The sequence below is a fragment of the Lates calcarifer genome, linkage group LG17 (assembly GCF_001640805.2).
Source record: "Lates calcarifer isolate ASB-BC8 linkage group LG17, TLL_Latcal_v3, whole genome shotgun sequence".
NCBI classification, from domain to species: Eukaryota; Metazoa; Chordata; class Actinopteri; family Centropomidae; genus Lates; species Lates calcarifer.
The window spans coordinates 13,150,270-13,173,449 of NC_066849.1; the positions used below are offsets into that span (position 1 = coordinate 13,150,270).

Below are 23,180 nucleotides of genomic sequence, written 5' to 3' on the forward strand. Positions count from 1 at the left end.
GACTTCTCGCTTGTTTACATATGTCGTCTCTCCTGACGATGCAAAAAGCGCTTAATCGGTTAAAACTAAAGAACGAAACGACCCAAGAGACAAAATGGCTTAAAAGTGTTTTAATATCTCCCCTTGAGTTTAGGCGACACTACAAAGACATTCAAATAATAGGACAGCAACGTTCACACTTTCCGTTTAAACAATACAAAATAGATCCTTCGGAAATAAAATAAGCAATACTCATACATGATGCTCTTGGTAAATGAAAATCAAACTAAAAACCGCACAATAATTCTCTCACCTCAACTTTTAAGCCAAAGAGTTGTGCAACTGTCCCTTCCCTGTCCTACATCTTTGTGAAATAAGATCATTACAATATTAACCTGAAATTAAAAAAAAAAAAAAAACTCATGTTCCCCTTACTCAGTCTTATGTAATACACAACATGATGCAGGCACAAGGAAGAAGGACGCAAGGACTATAACCGTTTGATCATTACAGTAGATATTCAGTCTTATTTTTCTGACTAAAGCTTCTCTCCTCTGCTAACCATACTCTGGAAGAAAAAAGATTACTAGGCATATCATTTAAATGATAAAGTTATGGCTGCATACTGTAACATTGTCATTTCTTAAGTGCTTCATTCTCTCAGCATGCTACAGACTGTGCCAAGACTCATCTCAATCATCTGAGACAGGTTCACTCCCCAGCGAGACCTCCGCAGAAAACCCCATGGGGGATGTTGCACAAAGCAGAGTTTGCGTGTCATTGTAGGTTTCTGATAAAACCATAACTACGTATTTTCAAGGGGAAGTTATTTTAGTGTAGTCTTTTAAGCTGTCATAGGGAGGGCCTTTGGTTGGATTTCAAAACTCTTTTTTGTTTTCGTCTGATCTCCAATGAAGTTTTCAAAATGCATCAGGAGGAAATGTCGACAGAGTTTTACTGGAGGCTTTAAAGGAGCAAAGACAGGTGCTGAAAGAGTCCAGGAAGGACTTGTCAGGGTTGCTCAATAGCATAACACTATTTTATCACTAATGTGTCTTCTTAGGCACAATAAACATCACAGTACTGTATGTATGTAGATCCTAAACAAAGTTAGTCGTCCGTAAATCTCTCTCACAGTTTCAAAGCTTCAACAACTTCAACCTCCACCTTTTTCTTTTTTTTCCAACACAGACTGAAAAACACATTTCAGCGTACGAATGTCATGCACCAACGTTAGTTCAGTGACTCAAGAGTCGGATGGTTAAACTGAACTGGCCTGTAGAGCAGCAGCGTTCAGCCTCTGGAAATAAAGCTTAGTGCTGATGATTTAATGGTACTGGAGGCTGTAGCATCACAGAAAACAATACAACTGTATGTGACAGTGGTGGTTTAACTATTGTGAATAAAAGAGGGAGCAATGGTCAGTAGTTAGTGTGTAATTATACTGAAATGGAATGATACAATCAGTCATTTTCAAGATTGCTTTTTTCTTTTTCTTTTTTTAAACAGAGCCAAATTTCTGAGCACACTTTAAAATACACTACGTCTGCAGGACATCACCTTATGGGAGAGGGATTCGCAGTACAGGTTCTCCAACTTCAGTCCTCCTCCTCTGATGACACCTTACTCCTCTTAATTTAAGGGCAGACATGTAACATGTAAAGTCAGTTATATTCATAAGTGTATAGCTGCGTGTTAAGATTGTTTTCAAGATAAGAAAATTTTAAAGTTGTGACATTCTATCAGTCTCTAAACTAGCAAACACCTCTGCTATGGAGGCAGAGGTCAAGCACTCGCCTCTTCTTCCTTCTTGTCTTTTTTGCCCTCCCCCTCGCCCTCTCCCGTTTCGCTGACGTCCCGTCGACGTTTGCGGTTGCGAGCGCTGGCCTTGGATGCCGGCAGGGACTCCATGCCCAGAACCTTGTGGATCTGGCGGAAAGCAAGCAGCCGTAGAGCGTGCTGAAAGAAAACAGGAACGGGAAACATATATCTGTAGCGTTGTGGGTTGACGTTTTTTGGACGTCCAGGTATATTTGTTTTTATTGACAATTGACCGCATAGAGACACAGAGATGAGGTGGAGAGAGGTCGGTATGGCATGCAACAGGCCGGACGGGGACATTGTAGTTATGAGATACATGCCAGCTTTAAGTATTTTTGATAAACATATTTTCTTGTACATTCAGATGTTAAATAAGTTATATATTTTATCATCTCACCATGGTCATTAAATTAAAAGTATCAGTCACTCATACCTAACTAATACTGACCACACTTCTCTGTTTTAAACATCATAAAACATACAGTTCCTTATGGTCTCTCTCACACTCGTACCTGAAACATCTTTACATGTTTTAATTGTCTGTTAAGTTTTGGTCTCATTTCCTCTCTGGTCTTTTCTCCTTTCCCCTGCAGCTGTCTCTCAGTGTCACGCCACCAACTTCACTGTAGCTAACAAGTCCTGTTTTCATCTACCATCATTCAGTTTGGACAAAGAGTCACACAAATATCAAACATTCCAAATTATTTTTGTGTGGTTCTCACTATGCAGCTATTTTTTTTTTCAGTTGTTGGTTACACAAATAACCTTAGCTCTCAGTGTTGCCATCTGTACCTACATTCATTTAGAACTATCAGAGTAATAGGCCGTAGTATAAAAGGTTCATGTTGGTACCTGAGCGCTGGCAGTTATGTCTTCTCTAGATTGAAGCATCATGCTTTCCAGAGCATCTGTCGGCTCCTTCTCACAGGGGTCCATCAACCCTGGTCCATCTGAGTGAGGTGATAAAATGTAATAAAAGAAGTTACTAAATCATTCCCAGGTTCAACTGTGACACAAGCTGATTTTGTAGCTCCACAGAGGAGGGAGGCACATCAGCTTTAAAAAAAAAAAAAAAAAAAAAAAAGACAGTGACAAGTGATCAAGTGTTAAACGCTGTCTGAACATTTGACATTCATCAAATGAAGAGACCTGATGCAGTGACCAAAGTGAGCTACTTTTTATTTCTTGTTCCAGGTATTATTAGATGATGAAAGACTTGTGAAAGATTACATCTCTTCATATGGGTAAAAATCTAACATTTAATGTAACATGATCTAAAATACTTTTATTTTATGTCTGTATAACTAGCTTGCCTAACTATATGGATACACAGATGAAATAATCTGTGTATTCTTGTTTCATTACACTTGTCTGACCTGGCAGCAGGATGCCTGTAGAGATACACTCCAGGACTCTGCGCATGGCCTCCCCTGGGCTCAGTGGGCCTGTAGCGCTGCTGATCACCTTCTCCACCAGGAGCTCCATCGCCTGGAGAGACAGACACACAGAGAGACACACTGAAACTGAGGGAAGATGCACAGATAGGATTCATGTTCCTTTATTAAAAAAACTACTTTTCCTTGTCTGGAGTCCTGTTTAAAACACTTTGTGAGGAGGGCATCTGATTTGCTTAAGCATGAGCTGTATTAATATTGTATCATACAAGGGGTTATTGATACGTTCAGGGCCTTTGGTAGAAGGAGATGAACAGCTACCATTACATGCATGTGAAGTTCAGCTCTTTTAGTGATTAGGCAGAAAGTCTGACGTTAATAACTTCTGTGGCATTTCTGTCTTGGGTGATTGTGACATGATCACTGAGAGTGTGATCCACAGCTATGTCAAAATGGCGACCATTTTGTTCCCACTTCATCTTGGGTTAGAGGTAGTGGTTTCATGGTGGCAAATCAGGTTAATAGGGCGGGTGTCAAAGGAACTTCAAACTTAGCAAACAGGTGAAGCCACTGACCCAGCCGGGCATCTTCCCCCAGGTGGGCACCCGCTGACATAAATCTCTCAGCACCCGAATGATGATCACACAGGACTGCAGCCCGTTGGCACGAGCCTTCAGAAATGAAGAAAACACATCAATGAAAACAATAAAAAAAAACATTTATTCTGGCTACAATATGCATTTTGAACTACCGTAATTTCCAGACTATAAGCCGCTACATTTTCACATACTTTGAACCTTGCAGCTTAAACAATGATGCGGCTAATTTATAGATTTTTACAGACCAATGAGCGTCATGCCACAAAAACATTTAGACACCTGAGGCTTATAGACAAGTGCAGCCTGTATATGTACTTTTTTTTTTTCTTTTTAAATTTAGTGGGTGCGACTTATATTCAGGTGCGCTCAATAGTCTGGAAATTACGGTACTACAAAATATAAATAACAGGTGAGTGCAAACGTGTAAATTTGAAAAAAAAAAAAAATTGGACACCACAGGACAATTTATACTCTTTGAGTTGTTTTATAAATAAACCCACAGCTGCTACACTGATAAAAAATAACTTTCAGATACATGTCAAAACAAAAACACTGTCTCGTTATGGTGAGAGAGTTTGTAGGTTGTAATTTGATGGTTGTGAGGATAACTCAAGTTTCACATACAACACGTAAGCCTGGTGGTTCAGCAGAACAATAAAATATGAGAGAACAGGCGAGGCTCAAAGAAAAAAGGAAACAGGAATAAAACTGAATTCCACATCAGTAAACCACAGTGGTTCTTCTTTTGATTCATAGAGACGAAAACCTATTTCATGTTCTTCTTACAAATAACAGCTCTATTAATAATGCTTTAACACGAAATCCCACTGTCTGGTTTTGGCATAAAAGGAAGTGAAATCAAATCATTCTAATTCCTCCATTGAATTCAGGTGTACCAGTGAGCACAATACCAGGGCAGTGTCTGGAACACTGTGAGTAATAACACTGTCATTAGCTCTCTGTTTTAAGTTTAATTTCATGCCAGTGACCATTTATTCTCAGTTGTACCTGTTTTGTAAAGAGACTCTCGCGTGACATGTTTTAACATTTTTTTAGGGTCGCACAGAGACAGGAAAGAGAGAGCTCAAGCTCTTGTGATGCATCTACCTGAAACCATTTGGCGTGACGGAGAGCAGCCAGGTATTCCAGACACTTCCTCTTGTTCAGGAGATCAGGAGGGTCCTTCTCAGCCACACCTGGTGGAGATAACATGCACTGGCTCATGACTTACAGTCAAACTGAAGCAAAAACCCAAATGATGACTGCAATTAATAAGTTAAGTGTTGTTACTGTCGCTGATCAGGGATGAGATTATAAAAGCCACCAGACGTCATTTTTATCTGATGTTTCCGGACATTTCCTCGAAGCCTTAAAAACTTTCTGGTTTGTTCGGTGAGAAAAACAATGACGGGAAAATATGAAAGAAAAGGTAAATATTTGACCATCAAACGAGAATAATTTATGTTTTACAACTATATTCTGCGTGGAAAAAAATTGCAAAAAATAATGTAAAATAGAACAAGTGTGTTTTTTGGAGTGGAAGGTTATAGATACATGCAAAAAAGAGTGAAACCCAAGGCATTCAGAGGGAAGAGTGGTGTTTTTGGTTTTGTTTTTTCATTATTCATTTAATGTTTTTATAGATTTTAGCATACACTCTACAGACTTAAAATGAGTACACCTTTCTCTAGAAAGACATTCTGACTTGTTAAACACAGGTTTAACTAATAACATTAATATTGTCCTCATTCCATTTATGTGTTTTACTGGTGGTACTGAGCTCGTTTACATGGTTTAATGAGGAGCGGTCGTCATTGTTATTAGTTACATCTGTTTCTCCTGCTATCAAGTTAAAATTTCTTCTATGAGAAAGTTGCACCAAAGATATTTATTTTGTGTCATCAAGCTAATTTAAGCAATTGTTTCTTTCTTACTACACACATTTTTTTCTAATGGTTTCAGCACTCTCTTCATATCATTAAAGTTTTTCAGTTCGGGAACTGATCATAAAGCTCCACCGTTTGGCATTTTCCCCTCTTATCTTTTCATTGAACCAATCATTGTCCAAATGCAGTATACTTCACACCACAATGGGAAATATTTACAATCATTATGAGCAGTTTTCATATTAAACCCATTGGAATTTCCCTTTAATAATCTCCCACTCTGAGTATTTTAGATTTCCTCTTTTTTGCATTTGATTCTCTGATTTGCATGACCACCTGACTTTCACATACATGTTACTGCAGATCCCAAAACGTCTCATCTGACACTTGGGAATATTTAACAACTGAAACATGGACTTTACCTCTTTGGGGAATACTTGTTAAATTTGAGTTTTAGATGAGAAACTGTGCTGCATTCTTAGCATTTTTCACTGGCAATTATGTCAAAAGTAAACTTCTTATGCCTCTATATTTTAAAGGATAGGTTCACAATTTTTCAAATTTTGTCTTTAAACAATACTGGTCATTAAAATATCCCTTCCTAATGTGTTTTCAATTTAAGTGATGGAAGACAAAATCCACTGTCCTTGTTTTGTGCAAGAATGCATTCAAAAGTTTATCTCAAGTTAAGATGAGACTTCTGTAGACTTTGACAAATCAAGTGGGTATCAGTCTTTTTTAGCATAAAATTCCATCCTTGTGTTTTCCTGTTGACTCACAATGGTAACAAAAAGAGGAAATTCTGCACTAAAAAGACTTTGGAGGACACCCACTTCATCTGACTACATTGGACTGTTGAAGATTCATTTTAGCTTCAGATAAACTTTTGAATGTATTGGACAAGGACAAGGACTGTGGCTTTTGTCGTGTAGGAAAAGATCTCTCAATGACCAGTATGAACAGGAGGAAAGATTACAGCAAACAAAACCTCAGTTTCAGTAGCCCCTTTTACACTGAGAACGCAGTGTTGCCATTAATAAGACCCTTGATTACTCAGCCTTTGCTTGTTTACACCAAACCAAACAAAGCCAGTGTAATGCATCACAGAATCAGAGGCATGATGTGTAACACAGCAGTGTCAGACGTCGATTCGGCTCTGTGACCAACTCCGGTGCCGGCTTAAAGGAGGGACAACAATGCCCCCTCATTCCACCTATGTTTTAAACAGAACGGCGAGGTGGAATAATGGCACAACATTCCCACCTTGGACAGGCTGTGTAAAAGGGGCTAATGATTACTGCAACTGTTTTAAGACAGACCTGAAAAAGTTCAAACCCATCCTTTAAAGCAACATTAACTTAACAAAGCAAACCACAGTGAAGTCAAATCTCTTCAACACAATGTGACAGAGCCATGCTTAGCTTAGTCGTACTATAAACGTAGAATTCAAAGTTATGTTTGTGTCTGTGCTGGATTTAGACATTCATGAAATAATAATTTAAAAAAAGTTTGTGGACAGATTTAAGACACAGTTACAAGACTGATCACCTAAAAATGACAAATAACAGGTTTGTCCATAACATTCAGTGTGGTTACTGGTGACTGCAATGAGATACTATTTCACAATATCAGCCTTGGGGCTTTCCACACTTCCATGTTCACTAGAACTGTAGCAACAACAACAGAGGGAAATGCATAACAAAAACAAAGCCACTTGTTTGAAGTCTACACTACCATACCACTTAGAATCAAAGATCCATATTTATCACGCCTCTTAGAGCTGGGATTTTTAATTTAGCAGCAGCTGAGCCCTCTTATGACAGTGAGCAAGAGGGTTTTCCTACTCTGGAAAGCTCAATAAACATGGGCAACCTGGTTGCTTTAACTTCTCTATTCTTAGTGGTATGTGTACAAGTGTGGTCTTCAGATCAGCCTTTGGCTTGCCTAGGTCTGCTGATACAGAATTAGGGGCACTGATCAACAAACCCAAACAAAATTTAAAAAAATATAAAAGACAACGGCCACAGAAAACATTTTGACCATGTTTTCCAAATGGGAAAAACACATTAAAATGCTGACAGTTGTTGGAGCAGGTGGAGGAGTGTTTGCAACACAATGATCTTGTAAATCACCTGCACTGCTGAACATGGGGAAAATAAGGACAATGGATTCACTAATGTCCTCTTATTATTATTCCAGTACTGATCATTGTGAGGCGATAAAATGACACTCCAACACCTTATCACTGATAATGTCACTCTATGATGCAGGGATGAGAGACGAGGGAATAGGAAGTCGCTGGACCTCAAAATCCCCTCATATTGTGGGTATCATCACCGAAATGCAACAAGAAGCAAAACCTTTTTCAAGTCTAAAATTATTCATTTTATTTGTAAATAGATAACCGTTTGAAGCATTTCCATCCCTGGGCATTATCTGAACACTGACCATCACTTCAGTTTACTATTGGGGTTTTCCAATGGTTTTATCTGAGCATGTGTTCATAAAATAAACACACACCCTAGTGTGGCACAGAAAGGTCGGAGAGCCCGGCTTTTGATTCCCATGTTGTAGAAGAAAGAAAGAAATTAGGAACTAGCGTAACCGCAAAAAATGAGGGGGAATGAAAAGAGTGGGACAAATGAATATGTGTGCTCATTCTTATTTTAGGGGTTAAAGAAAAAACAAAACTATCTTAAATGTGGGCTTAGTTAAAGTCCCACCTCTCATTCTGTGTAATTTACATTTTTCAGCCTAAAATTTAGGCTGCTAGTGGATGGAAAGGTGGCGCAAGGGTTATATATATATATATATATATATGTATATTATATAGTGTATTACACACATTGCTAACATTTGGTTGTCTGGTACTGAAAGCTTTGGCTTCTCTAACCTTTCTCAGCCGCTTTTCCTCCTGCCTGCTTGTCCTTCTCAGCAGCAGGGTCCTCCCTCATCAGCGGCGAGGTGAGAGAAATGGTCACCTGCATTTTGGGCTCCTTGCTTGAAAATATCACGATGTTCGCCTCCTCGGGGTGAGCCTGCACCTCATACTGATCTTCAGAAAATGTCTGCCGGTTAAAAGGACACTTGGGATTACTCACTACAGAGGAGGAGGGGGTGTCGGGGGCAAAGGAGAGCCTTGTTTGGCAAGGTTACAGGGCACTACAGGTTTTTTTTGTTGTTTTTTTTTAAACCCTATTGGGATTGTAGTTCCCTTATTTAAACAGGGTTGGTGACAAGAGACAAAAGCATTTCTCAACCATTTCTTTGCAATAGATTAGGAAAGAAAAAAAGGGGCACTTAAAAAGAAAAGCCCCGTCTCACTCTGTAGGATTCAGGTGTCATAACCAGGCAGTAAATCTAAAGATCAGTGAAAAGCACTTTTAATGAAAAACTCATTACAGCTAAAGCAGGAGGGAGGAAGAATTACAACACATCACAACCTTGTATTTGGTAACAAACCTCTGTTTCATGGGCCTTAAATGGAAATTCACATGGGTTTTTCTCTTCAGCCTAGGGGCAGTTTAGTCATTTGTGAACATGGAAAAAATCTCCCAAACCTAGAATCCACACAGTTTGCCTAAGACACAATGTTCTTGGGATGAGGCCTAGAAATCTTTTAACAATGAATGGAAAACAGACTGAAAAGGGGTTTAACAAACCAGCTTTACTGAGTCTTAGGGATGTCGGTGCCAGCAAACACGTGGACTATATATCTACAGAAAACTGAAGCATGAAGCATCAGCTGCAGAGATTTCATTCTCACAGTGAAGATGTTCATAATTATAATGATTAATATATATAGGATGAGGACAAACAGCTCTTATTTCTGGCTGTGGGGGACAGTTGTACATGTTCACTAATGGTAAATGAACTGCTCTAGATTATGAGATAAACCCAACTAGCATGAAGTGAGTGAGTCTTTTCAAGTGTTTGATTTTTTCCGGTTTTGTCCTGATTGATAAAACACGTAGGAATTACTACATCACGACTTTCAGTTAATACATTTTACTTGCTCTCCACCATAACAAAAGCACTGAGAGCAAAAGCTTCTGGTTCCCATTCTGTTTGTTACGTAACTATAACATCTTTCAGTCCCACAGCATCCTGCTCTTATGACACAAGTCATAAGGCAGTGGATGACAAAGAACACGTTCCTCTTTTTAAATATCTACTGCACCTGACAAGATTATATTTTTGTCAGGAATTTCGATTTTGGTTCTTCACTATGATCGCACTGTAAATGTCAAAAAATTACAATTTAAGATAAAACTTTTAAATGTCAGTGTTGTGAATTCCCTATTCACTACAATCCCTCCCTCCCACAACCTCACGCGCAGCTTGGTAAGAACAAAACATTTCCTAAATTAAAAAAACATTTCCTTTTAGTTTACTTGTGTGGTTTTTCTTACCGCCAGCTCCTTAGGCAGCTGCTTGGCAATGTTTTTCAGTAAAGAGATGGTGGGTTTCTTTGCAGTCAGCAGGATGAGCTCCACATTTCTGTCCCCACGCAACAGCAGGCCTTTGGCCAAGATGCCCACCCTCATCACTCCTTTTAGCAGCCGGGCTGAGTTCTCAGTACTGTCAGAGATTTAAAAAAAAAAAAAAAAAGAGCTCAAGATAAGGATGTGCAGGACTGGTTTCACAGAGGTTTTTAAATTTAGAATAATTTTGAGGTGAAACTTCAAGCAGATCCCTGTGGATCCCTGTTTTGTTTGTTGAAACAGATACATACTCAACTTAATCAGCTAAAGTGGTTGCATTTGTAGCAACATGATGGATCTTAACCAGAGACAGAGTCATAATGAACATTTTATTTTTGCATGGCTTCTATTTTTGCCAGACCACACATCTGTAGTTCTGCATTTATATTTGATACTCCTGCATCTCTGCGTTGCTCTTTGGTCATGTCAAAACAATGTAAGTGCTCTTACGCTTCAACAGCCTTAATCTTTCTAAGTGCTATTATTCAGAACTCAGGAAGCCTTTCGAGAGGTGAAACGTCTGAAAGTAGCTCAAGCAAGTCCAGTTGCCTTTGTGTAGCATTTAAAAATACTGTGAACTGGATGATTGAGAACAGACAACTACTCGAATTCTTGTTTTTACCAACATCTCCAGAGTGAAAAAAAAAGAATTATCTCCTACAAGTCACTCTTTACCCTTTCTCGTCTTCTCCTTCAGTAGCAGCAGTGGCGACAGCCGGTGTTTCCTTCTCCAGCAGGGAGTCAGACACCAGTTTCAAGGCTCTCTCAGAGTGGGAGACGATCCTCTGAACAGCCTGCAGCTCCTCCTCCACTGGGTAAATGGTGGAGTGCTTGGCCATGATGTGACGGTCATCGGGAGAGTCAGGCCGGCGCACGCATGTCTTAAAGGAGAGGAGAGAATTGAATGATAGTTCGTTTTCCTTTTTTTAATCTACTCAACAAACAAAAGTAAAATTGCGTCTCTCACCAGTAGAGGGGGCACTGGCATACCAGGGCGGCTCATTAGTGGTGGAGGAGCCATCCTGCGTCTCTGCTCACCCCAGTACATCTGCTCCTCCTCCATCCTTCTCCAGTACATGTCTTCTTCATATCGTCTGCAGCAGAGAGGAAGATGTTTTAATGTCATTCATTAAAAGTCATTTATTTCCACAGGGGAATGTTATGTTTGTCATTAAAAGTACTCAACAGTCCATAAAAAAGCACTTTACCAAAACAATTACTCTGATCTACCTTTGATGATATGAAGGAAATACTGTATAGAGGTCCTCTATTAGAAGAACTCTTAGTTGAGGAGAGTCTAAAGTTACAAAATGTGCATTTCCTCCTGTTACAGCAGATTAAAAGCACAGGCCTGGACTGACAAAAACATCATTGTCATTGACATTATTACCCCAGATCTCGCTGACAGTATTCATGGTAAAATCTCCACATCTAATTCAATTTGTGACTGCTGGTTGAAAGACTGTATTTTATTGTATAATTAAGAAAGACTGTGATTGACCAAAGTCAGAGAGTCAATACAATGAGGCATGAAATACCTCATTTTGCCATGTGTACATGCGTCAGTCTAACACTCAGCTGATGAACCATAGGACTTCCCCTTTACTAATATTACCTGTATGTTGCTCATGTTTTCCTTTTAAGTCTGTTGTTCTAACTAAGAAAACCTGCATACTCTAACAAGTGAGAACGGGTTTGAGTTTCTGACTAAGATCTCTGACCTCATCTCCATGTGCCAGCGCTGCTCGTCGTCTCTCTGTCTCTTCAGCACCGCCTTCTGCTTCTGCTTCTTCAGCTTGCTCTCCTGCAGCTTCCTGGCCCGGTTACTGGGCTTAATCTCCACAGGAAGCTCTGGGTTCACTTTCTTCTACATAGACACAGAAGAGGAAAGAACAAATCTAAGGGCAATGTAACATGAGTGTACTGAGAGTCAGTGGACATGTGATCCTGTACTTTGTAATGCCATTCTCACACTAGTGCAGATACAAAGAAAAATAGTCATTTCTATCTCCACTCTGGGCTTTTATTCATCCCTTAAGCTTTTTAAGCAATCTGCAGAATGACAACCTTTCAAGGACAAAGTCCAGTACTTCTACACAGCAGCCAAGTGAGGAAGCAAACCTTTCTGAAGCTTCAAAAGCTCACTGCAATTGCTCATTTTATGCATCCGTGCATTGAATTAATTGACTGTTTTGTCTTGAAAATATCCAGGAATTACCTTGCTAAAAGGCAGTGTTTAATCTCTGCTATCAAAATATCATTTAATGCACATGACATCATCTTACAGCACAATAAATATCCATGTATTTTGCCATGGTGAAGCCACAGTGAAGTGAACTCAGAAAGAGTTTGAGGCCAAAAAAAGCTGCTGAGACCAAGCAAAGTATCCAGACATTGTGGTCAAACCAGTCCATCCATTCAACCCTGCTCCTTATCAGATAATGGATGACCTTGTTTTGTTGCTTTCCAACCAAAACAGGAGGACGAGTGAGAGATTCCACTGAGCGTGTGCTCATAACCGTACAAAATAACTCATTATGTCTCTCTGGGGAACCAGTGCAACAGGAAATTAGCTAAGTGACGGTTTAACTTTCTCACCTTGTATTGCAGTCTGTGCCTTCTTCCCTTCAGGTGCATGTCTTTAGCGTTGGGGTCATTGAAGCTGCACTCGCACAGTTTACAGTGAAATCGAATCACTTTGCCGTCATCGTTGCGGACCTGAAAAACACACAAAACAGTTCAGGCAAATCCACAATCATCCGGGACAACCACTTCAATTATCAACATATGATAATCTTATCTAATAAAAGATATGATAAAGACATAATCAGAATACATTACAGATTACGACAAAGTATCCATTGTAAGACTCTGGACCAGCGTCTGCTCAGCTGTGATATGCTTCTTTGTTGTACCAAGACTGATATATCTCAGCTTACACTGAATATCGTGATCATTTTCCCTCTAATTTCCTGCCTACCTCCTCTACATAGTCGTGTCCCACTGGCTGGATGTCTCCCTGGCTTCCTGGTCTGTCTCCGTCCTCGTCCTCACTCTGAGGCTCCATCTTCTGAACTGACTGCAGCATGGGCTCCTCCACTTTGGCAGCCACTGATACTGCTGCTGCTGCTGCTGCTGCTGCTGTCACTGCTGGAGTGCTGGCAGGCTTATTGGCTGTGAGGCAGGCAAGACATTACAAATTAGAGCTCATTTTCAGGAATGCTATATGCCCATGTCTCTGAAAAAACAAACAAACAAAACCTCATCAACATCTAATCTCTGATTTCTGCCTGTAGTTCTGTTCAAAAGACTGAATAAGTTTCATAAAAGATTCAAGGTTTTACAGTAAAAGAATTTACGTCTTGTAAAGTGTTTAATCAGTATTTATGTCAACCAACAGTTATTTGATTTGTTTAAAAAACTGTTTACTTTGTTGATTACATTTTACCAGCTTTAACAATAATAAAAACAGATATACTTTATCCTTTGAGCAGAGTGATATTATGTTTGCATGTGAGCCACATTACTGGAAGTGCATGGTTGAAGCTTTTAGAAATAAACCCAGGTGTTTCGATGATGCAGCGCAGCAAATGGAAAAACAACTGGACATTAAGTTATTTTATTATTTTAGTGCATTTTGCAGGCATACAATATTTATATAAATGCTGCAATGATCTTCTGTAAGATGACCATGCTTAAGATGGAGAGGGTCTACTTAATCCTCTTCAAACCTTCATGCCACTTCACTTCATTATTAACTCTCCTCTCTCTGTCAATATTACAGGAAACAACTAAAGGAAAGAAGTGATGCAGCTGCCAAAATGATGTCCTTTTCTACCTTTTAATGTAGGTGGACATTCGGCTGAGTCTACACTGTGCAGCTCCATTATGGAGGCAAAGATTAACTATTATGTATTAATGGTGGAGCAACGGGTATTCAAAATCAAATGGATGAGATCAGGGGAAAACACAGTCCTGGTTATCTACATAACAAATTAACAAACTTACAGATGACAGTTATTTTGGAAGGAGCTGGTTTCTTGACAGGTGGTGCTGTTTTAGCCATGGCATTTACAGCCACCTGTTTGGGTGTTGCAGCGGGAGTTGAAGTGGTTGAGACTGATGCTGGAGCGGAGGAGGAGACCGGAGGTTTCCCAGCTGTCGAGGTCGTGACAACTGGAGCCGAATTCACCAACACCGGCTCAGTGGAAGGTATAGGTTTGCCCAGCTTGGTGTGAAGTTTCACCACCTTTCCAAGGTTGACAAAGAGAGACAGAGGGAGATACAACCATTTAAGGCTGCTGATACTTAATCCCATCCCAAATCCCTCTGGGAGGTTTTGTTCCAAGACTTGGCAACGTAGACGGAACATCACATGAGTACACCACAGCCACGTCCAGTGATAACAGCAGTCAGTTTCTTCTACAGCTTTCTATATTTTCTTCAATAACAACAAATAATGAAAGACGAATATAAAGACAAAAGCCTCACAGCTTCTGCTAACCTTCTGGTGTTTGGCCCCACGGATATGGGCGGCGTAGGCATCCACACCAGTGCAGGAGACATCGCATAGCTCACAGCGTAGCTGAGTCTGGACCCCTCTGGGTCCGTTGCTGGTCCCCGTCTGTCCCCCAGACTTCAGGGCTGCCTCTTTTTTCTTATGCTTCTGGCCCTCGAGGTGCTCTCGGTATGTCTGGTAAATCAAACCAGTTAACGAGATGGAGCATCCAAACATGCACAAAAAGAAACCGTATTACTTTTCATTCGTTTTTATTCTATTGATGAGTAACTTTAATATAATATAATCACATCAGACAACTGGTGATACCAGATATTTCATATAGACATTCATACAGACATGTGCTCTGATTTCAAATGTAAATATTGTCTCTGTGATCCACAACACAATGGCGCTGTTATGTTAAAAGCCCTTACAAAATAAAATCTTGGTTGGTCTAATTCTTCATTCATATCATTTCTCATCTCCTACCTGAGGGCCTGCACAGCTGATCTTGCAAATGTCACAGTAATGGAGCTGTGGCTGCTTTGGAGGCCCTTTGGGCTTCTGCAGCTTGTTCTGATGAAACGTCGGCTTTTTGTAGGTGTTTCCAGCCGGGGCTGTCACCATGTTGCTCCCTGAGTTGCTCCAGGATGAGCTGGTCAGTTGCTTGGGTGGTGGCTGGATGGGGGGCTGGGGCTGTTGGGGCTGCTGTGGCTGCTGAGGTGGAGGCTGCGGCTGGGCGAGAGTCTGCTGTGCCGGCTGGTAATAGGAGGGGGTGGATGTGGAGGTGTAGCCAGTTGAATCATAACTGGAGTAGCTAATGCCTGAGGGTGAGACAGCAGAGGAAGAGAGTGAGGACAGAGCGTTATTAGAGAGAAGCATAGCAAGATGTGGGTCAAACATGAACACTCAGAAGTCACTTAAATGTAACCAGGGGCAGCATCCAGGCCAAATATAGACCAAGGAGGACAAAAACCATCCCTAAATCACTCCAACTAAACATCTGTGACACAAAATGAAAACTAAGTTCAAGAATCAACTTGCACTTATTACTCAGGTCCAATATGCAGTCATTAACTAAAAGCCTGCTAACACCAGGATTTAAAACATCAACAGTATACAGCAAAAATAATCATGGGAGAAACTTTTTGTGTCAAGTTTTGAGTGAAAATTCATTTATAGTACAGTCTGTTCCTCAAAAAAAAAAAAAAACAAAACTCACTGTTCTACTTAAAACTGAGCAAACAAGATTGCTAATTGTCAACTGGCAAGCTACGAATGAAGGAAAATCCTGAGAACAAAATGCCAGAGGGAGCAAACAGCCCAGTACAGAGAAAATACAAAGAAGCTCAGGAGGCTTTTGTTTCTGACTAGCACTAGCTTGTTCCTGTGTAGCTAATCTGTTGGAGGTTATCTCACCAGCTACATTTGCTCACAGACTAACCCTCCAAATAGTCACCAAGCTTCTAGAAACAAAGATGTGGAGACTTTCATGTTTGACCTGGCTTTAAAGCAACAAAAGAGAAATGTTATCAGCTTTTGTGTGCAAGTAATTGTGTTGCAATAAATTAAGTAACATAGTACAGCATGTCCCCTTCTTCTTCCCCCTACCAAATGTATAATAATGTATAAGGCAGCTTTTTGTATTTACATGATCACACTGTAAAATTGTTATATAGACCTACCATTAAGTACAGATTTGTGCTTTATTTTGTTAAATGGTAATCAATATCCTGCACTTTCATTAATAAGTTGTACCATCTTTTGTACTTTGCACCTTCTTTGACTTACTTTAATTTTACTGTATGTGTGTATCTTTAGTTTGTATGCTCCAGTTCATTTGTACGTATGTAATTTTCACTAAATATATCAATCATCTCGGGCACAAAAATTGATGAATTAAGTTTTATTTTGTTTTACATCTTCTTTAATCTTACCTGAGTAGGAGGTGGCTGCAACGGTGGAGCTGAAGGAGGAGCCAAGGGTGTAGGATGAAATGGGCGTTGGAGGCTGTTGGACACTGGTGGACACTGGGTAGATGTTGTAGCTGGTGGACACAGAGCTAGAGGGGGCCAGAGGTTTCAGGGCTGTTACCTGTCTCTGGGGTGGAGGGGGCTGGCTATAGACAGTGGAGGGCGCTGGACTGTAAGCACTCTTTACTCCTACTGAGAGGAGAGAAGGATGGGGGGGGGTGAAGAGGAGAGAGGGAGTAGAGGTGGAGAGGGAGGGTATCAGAGAGGTCTGAAACATCTATCCCATCCTCTCCTCTGGGACTGCCCGTCAAGAGTTTTCATCAGGGCAGGGAGGATCCTCATTTCACTAGCAAATGAGCAGCAGACACATTTCACATCTCTCATGTTACTCTTGAAAAGTGCAAAGTAAATAATACCGAGTGATGACCGACAAATACCTCTGCAAGACTGAGAGGTGCGTGCATCATGTTCTACACTGTTAATTAGACCTGAAACACTTGTTAGTCAACTCAATAGTCAACAATCAAAACTGATCTGAGCTGTCAGTATCCAACATTCACACACACGGTGCGTTAACCTGGTGCTTTGGTCAACTATAACGAGCCACAGACGAGAGTTGTAAAGCCGGTTCATCCTTTGGGCTCTATGAGTACGAGGATGAAAAACATTTCCTTCTTCTGGTCGCAGCATTCTGCATCACTCACTAGATTTCTGACACTGTCTGAATTTTGCGGCAGCATGTGTTTGTTTTTCGAATCTCCTTATCTGCTATAAGATACCACAGATTTCTCAGATGTTATTCATAGTGTGAAAGGGCTTTAGTCAGGCGAAAAGGAGGCCCACTTCAAACACTTCAAGTTTCTGACAGCTCATGTAACATATTTTACAACCACAGAGAAAATAAATTCCTGATAAGTGAAAACGAGTTGATGATGAAAGGACAAAAAACAGTCTGAAAATGCTAACTGTCTGAGAAAAGACAGGAGTTACAGCTCACTGTATGGTTGTGTTGAATTAATTCAAACCAATTATGGGTTAGTTTTAGTTTGTTCAAGGCGACAGCCCTGGTGTGGAGCCCCTGGAGGCTTCAGAGAATTGTGACAAAGATATTTTCTGAGCAGGACACTTGTCAGTCCTCTCTAGTGGACAAAGTATGTAATGGTGAAACAACATAATATTTGACATTTCTTTACTGCAATTTCTTGTAACTTTCAGCCCATATAAATATATATAATACATATCCCAACAATAAGCTAAAATCAGCCCCATTATTTATATGATATCATTCCAGATCTATATTCCAGACAAATGGTAATATTGTAACACTGACTGAAACTTTGATTACAATGTAATAATAAAAATACACTGACTCACCAGTCTGGTAGTAATTTTCTGTGGGTGTCCGCTGAGCTGAGGCTATACTCGTCTGGTAGTACTGTTTATTGTCATAGGTAGTGACAGTGGCAGGGCGCCCATAGCTGTAGTTGTCCTGCTGGTGTTTAAAAGGGAGCATTCAATCAATGGAAAAGCTGCACATTAATGTAAATAACTCTCCATTAAAACATTTTTTTAAATACTGGCAAAAGTTTTTTTGTTTGTGACAAATTAGATAACCATGATGAAAATCCGTGCAGAAGCTGCATGCATTGCTGTCTGCCCTGGTGTCGTAGCAGCTTTAAATAATGCTGTGAAAACTCATATGACTGAAAACAAAAGCTGTTACATAATATCCACTAAGACCACATCATGCAATAAGAAAGTGCACAGCAGAAATCATAAAGGAAGCAGAAAGAGACTGACCGTGTCTGAGTATACCTGGTACGTCTGTGGGGTAGTGGTGGGCTGTGGGGGGGCCGGGGGGTCTGGCTGCCTGTAGGCATAGTCTGGAGGAGCCTGGTGGCTCTGATAAGCTGGGTAAGGTGCAGAAACTACAGGCCGTGCTGCCTGGACTGGAGCAGGAGAGTAGGACGCAGTTACTGCATGAGCCACAGCTGGAGCCTGCTGGACACTGTAACTGGCTGTGGAGGGATGGGAATAGGCCGGGGGAGGCTGGGTACTGAGGGAGAGGAGAGAGGAGGGAAATTAAGTGAAAAAAGAAGGAAAACTTCAAATTACTTTGTCCAGAGGGAAACTCTGAACTAGTACATGAAAACAGTTTTTCTTTCCTGACAGTCAAACAGAATAAAGGCCTCTTAAAAAACAGGTTGCGCTATCGAGCTTTGATCACAGCAGTTTGCAAACCCTGAACACCCTTCACAGCATCATCCATCTACGCCTGTGTAACACGTGTTCTGCCCAAAATATTTTTGCTTGCTTGTTTAATGAGCACAGAAAAGGCAGTCTACGATCGAGTTACGTACATTGATACCAAGCCCTAAAACAAACTGCTAGATGATATCTCAGTTATTTAAACCACGACCAACCCTGATGCCTAATTAACAGCAGGGCTGGTCTACAGTGCACTTCACATGGTAATCACAATAATTTTACTCTGATTATTCTGACTATTCATCTTTGGATCTTTAGCAACAAAGTAGTTTTATTACACTTGAGCATTTTTAAACCACACTCACGTCAGAGAAAGGCTGCATCCAATGATTACTGTCTTTAGAGCCTAATCTGCTGATTATAATCTCAATTATTTGATTTGTCTGCAAAAAAATATAATAACAATACTAGTGAAAAACGTCTGTCACAGTTTTCTATAGTTCAAAGTCACATCTTCAAATGTCCCAATTTGTTCACACAACTGTGCAGAATCTCTAGATATTCACATTTAGATCATTGGAGTCAACAAAAAAGCAGCAAATAATCAAAGCTGAGAAGCTGGGACTGGGTAACACTTTTTATTTATGATTAAAATTACTCAGAATAGTTGATGAATAAGTGTTAATCAAGAAATCACCTCCTAATAATCTAATAATCATTTCAGCTCAGCTTCACAGAAAAAAAAGTTGTTTTAAATGTACATTTAAATGGGAAAAAAAAGCAGGAATTGTAAATAGGGCACTGAATGCAACATGTCAACACCACACCAGCTCAAGACTGATTAAATATGGAGGACAAACCTGTGATTACATTAACCAATGTAATGCAACTGACTGAACACACCCCAGATTTAACCTCTCTCTAATCTCCCACGTCTGTCAGAAAACACAGAAATATGAAAAAAACAACACCACAGCCTCTGTTTAATTAGCAAGCGTGTCGTTTGAGATGCAGGCAGCAGTTATTGGCAACAACATCAGCGAGTGATGCTATCAGCATCTTTATTAAGCTTTCAGTGTCAAGATGGACAAGAACATGAGAGAGCTAAAATTAAATGATGCCTTAAGGTCACAGAAGAGCACACAAGCTGCAAGAGGAATGACAACACTGATTTATCAAAAATATACTGGATCCAATGCAAATACAAAACAGTTAAACAACAAAATGTATAAAAGGAAATATACAGACAGAGACAACCCATTTTTTCATGTTGACTAGTCGGTGCATTGTCTATTGAGTAGCTTAATATTTCCTCTGTCTGCCTGTAATTTCATTACTTCAAACTGCGCACAAGTCTGAGAATACTGCAGAAGCATTTTCTGAATTTCCAAGATCTAATTATTGAATTACATAAGTGTTACATACCAAGTGGTGATTCATTTCTAAACATTAGGGCCTGACACTATGCAAAATACTTCACCAGTAGAAAATAAACAGGAAAACTAATCAATAAGTTTAGTCAAACAGTCGGCTGTTGACCTACTTGTCTGTTTTGGACAAGCGACGCCTGTGCTTTCATAACACTGCATGGAGAACAAACCTCCACTCACTGCTTACCAAAAAGCTTAGAGTTAAGAACAACAGAGAAAGCTGGGTGATATGAAAATATACACTGTGAGATGATAGAAATTTCTCATCGTATTGTTTAGATCACTGTAGCTTTCCCTTTAATGCCTGTGAGTGTGTGAGACCATCATGGGAAATGTGCAATTCACTGACAGACCTGCTTTATGGCAACAATGTGTTATTGAGAATGTTGTACATTAACGTCTCAGATATTTAAATTGGTGGATTAGCCATCCATGTCAAATACATATACCATGGTAGAAGAAGAATTACAACCCTGCACTTAAGGAGAATCACATGAAGAAGGAAGCTAGAGCTGCAACAATCAATCAATCAATCAGTCAATTAGTGAACCAACAGAAAAATAGTCAGCAACTATTTTCATAATTAATCGAGCAGAAATGCCCAAAGAACTGATGGTTTGAGCTTCTCACGTACATAGATTTTCTTCTTTTCTCTACAGTAAACTAAACATAGTTAGGTTTGGACATTAGGTCAAAACAAGACATCTGAAGACAATTTTACTCCGAGGAGATAATCTGCAGATTAATCCAACAGACTGACATGTGTCATGATGATCAATCAAGAACTGACATTAAAAGTTCCTTGTAAACACAAGTCAACACATTCAAATCAGAGGAGGAGTTTGGTGATTAAACTGATAAAAAGGGAAACGTACAGATTTGTGTGCGACGAGGAGGCTCTCTGTGGTGCAGAGAAATCAGTCCTCTGCTGTCTCAGACCAAAACAGGAAACCCTAACAGCTCAGTAACTGATAAACACGACATGCTTTTTATATCTAATTACCTGTCAAACTCACCTGTCACACACACTTGTCAAACAACAAACCCATGCTGCTAGTTTAACTAGTGACTGGCATTCATTTGCATTTACCAAGTTTTTCCTGTGTACCAGGAAATATTTGACCACAACAAATGCTCTGTTTGGGAGACACAGGACTCTCTCAGTCCTGCTGGATCAGGGTTAGCCCACTTAATCCTAAACGTCGACCAAAACCTCACCCCGTCACAGCTGCAGCTAACTCCTCTGACCTGACCAGCAGCCTGACACTGGCTCCAACTCACTTCTCGGCAGAGTACCTGAGGTGGTAAAGAGCTGAACCATCAGCAGCGGCTCTCCGAGTGAGGACGACCGCAGTGGGGTTCACCTAATGTCAGGCAGCGTGTTCGTGAAACGCCGGCCTACGGACTCAGCCGGGAGAGCTAACGTGGAGCTAACAAAGCTAGCTGTCTCCCCACGCACCCAAGTCCCGGCACTGACCGAGTGTCTCCGCTTCTACATGCCCGCGACTGACGACCTACGCTCCGCAAACGCGCTGACACCAGCCCGCTACGCTTGAATTACCTGTACTGCGGACCGGCACCATGTGTGAAGCCGAAATAATTGCTTGCAGCCATCTTGGCATCCCCCAGTACAGTAGGGTACTGGCAGGCAGCAATGGAGCTGAGACTGACGGTCAAGATAGTTCACCCTCCCTCCTCACCCCCTCCCGTCACGGCTCTGATAAACCGGAACTGCGTAACGCAAAACATATCAGAGCGAGGGAGAGAGAGATCACATCTTTTACTTGAGTAAAAGTGTGGTGGAAAGTAACTAAGTACATTTACTCAAGTCCTGTATTTAAGTACAATTTTGAGGTACTTTACACGTTACTTGTGTGTTTCCTATTCATTCTACTATATACTATATTTCAGAGGGAAATATTGCACTTTCTACTCCATTACATATATTTGGCAGGTTTATTTACTAGTTATTTTTAAGGTGAAAATTTTACACTATGCAACACTATATAAATGCGACACAAAGATTAAGCCAGTGGTTTCCAGCCTTTTTTTGGCGTCTAACATCTCACAAAAGTGTAGTCAGAGTCAAATGTCTATGACTTGTTAACAGCCCCACCAAATGGTGGAGGATGGTTCTCTTCTTCTCATATTGTTTTAGTTCAGTCAATGTTCAAATGAACAAATATCTCATCAAAAATCAAATATTATAAAGTCAGAATTGTGCATCAGAGCTTATTTTTTTTTCTTTCTCCACTCCATTACTCATCTCATCACCCCTCAGATAAATCTGTTGTCCCTGTATATAAAACAGAGCAGCTTCCATCAGCTACCACAATAACATGCTGCTTACAAGCTGAGTCTTAAGTATAAATTATCTAATGATGTCAAATGGGACCAAACCAGTACTTTTACTTAAACACTTTAAATTCTTTTTGCTAATACTTGAAAAAGGATTTGAATACTTCTCCCCCCAATGCTTTTTGAAACATGTCATTTTTAAGAATCAGTATAATCAGCTTAGTTTGTTTGTGCATACAAGGAATTAAACTCAGGTTTCAGGAGGATGCACTGTGAGCTGGTAGGTGAAAAAAATCAATTTAAAAATGAAAATAAAAAAGAGACACCTAAATATTACTACGTTAAAGATAAAAATAATAAATAGGTGACTATTATGTACACTCAGGTACATTTGTCAGTTTGACTGGTGGTGGTGGCAGCTTTAAGTTTTTGACAAAGAGGCATGAGACTGGTGTAAAGGTTTAAGCACCAACAATAGCATTTACAGAGACACACCAACAATAACTGAGAGCAACTAGCTGCCTTTTATACCACCACTAGTGCAATACCAGTGATTGGTCAGAAGAGCCCACTTAAGTGAGGCCAGGATCGTATAAAACCCAAAATA

The 23,180-nt window shown here is 40.2% G+C and overlaps 1 protein-coding gene across 8 annotated transcripts; it reads right to left on the minus strand.

Annotated features, from left to right (window-relative positions):
• Nucleotides 1-95: 95 nt before the first annotated feature.
• On the minus strand, nt 96-22,000 carry zfr2 (zinc finger RNA binding protein 2). Of its 8 annotated transcripts, none has more exons than XM_051077145.1 (20): nt 21,837-22,000; nt 18,453-18,693; nt 18,012-18,126; nt 16,602-16,826; nt 15,154-15,488; nt 14,668-14,856; nt 14,172-14,412; nt 13,144-13,337; nt 12,762-12,881; nt 11,885-12,030; nt 11,131-11,257; nt 10,839-11,044; nt 10,092-10,260; nt 8,573-8,747; nt 4,901-4,989; nt 3,770-3,865; nt 3,177-3,288; nt 2,653-2,750; nt 1,777-1,938; nt 96-1,610 (listed from the first exon to the last, which is right to left on the minus strand). In XM_051077145.1, exons 1-20 carry the CDS (start codon nt 21,887-21,889, stop codon nt 1,578-1,580), a joined length of 3,126 nt encoding a protein of 1,041 aa, XP_050933102.1. In that variant the 5' UTR covers nt 21,890-22,000; the 3' UTR covers nt 96-1,577. The 8 variants fall into 8 exon arrangements, with proteins under 8 accessions (XP_050933102.1, XP_050933101.1, XP_050933100.1 ...); XM_051077144.1 differs by having other exon boundaries at nt 16,602-16,829; XM_051077143.1 differs by having other exon boundaries at nt 16,602-16,829; nt 18,012-18,129.
• Nucleotides 22,001-23,180: the final 1,180 nt, after the last annotated feature.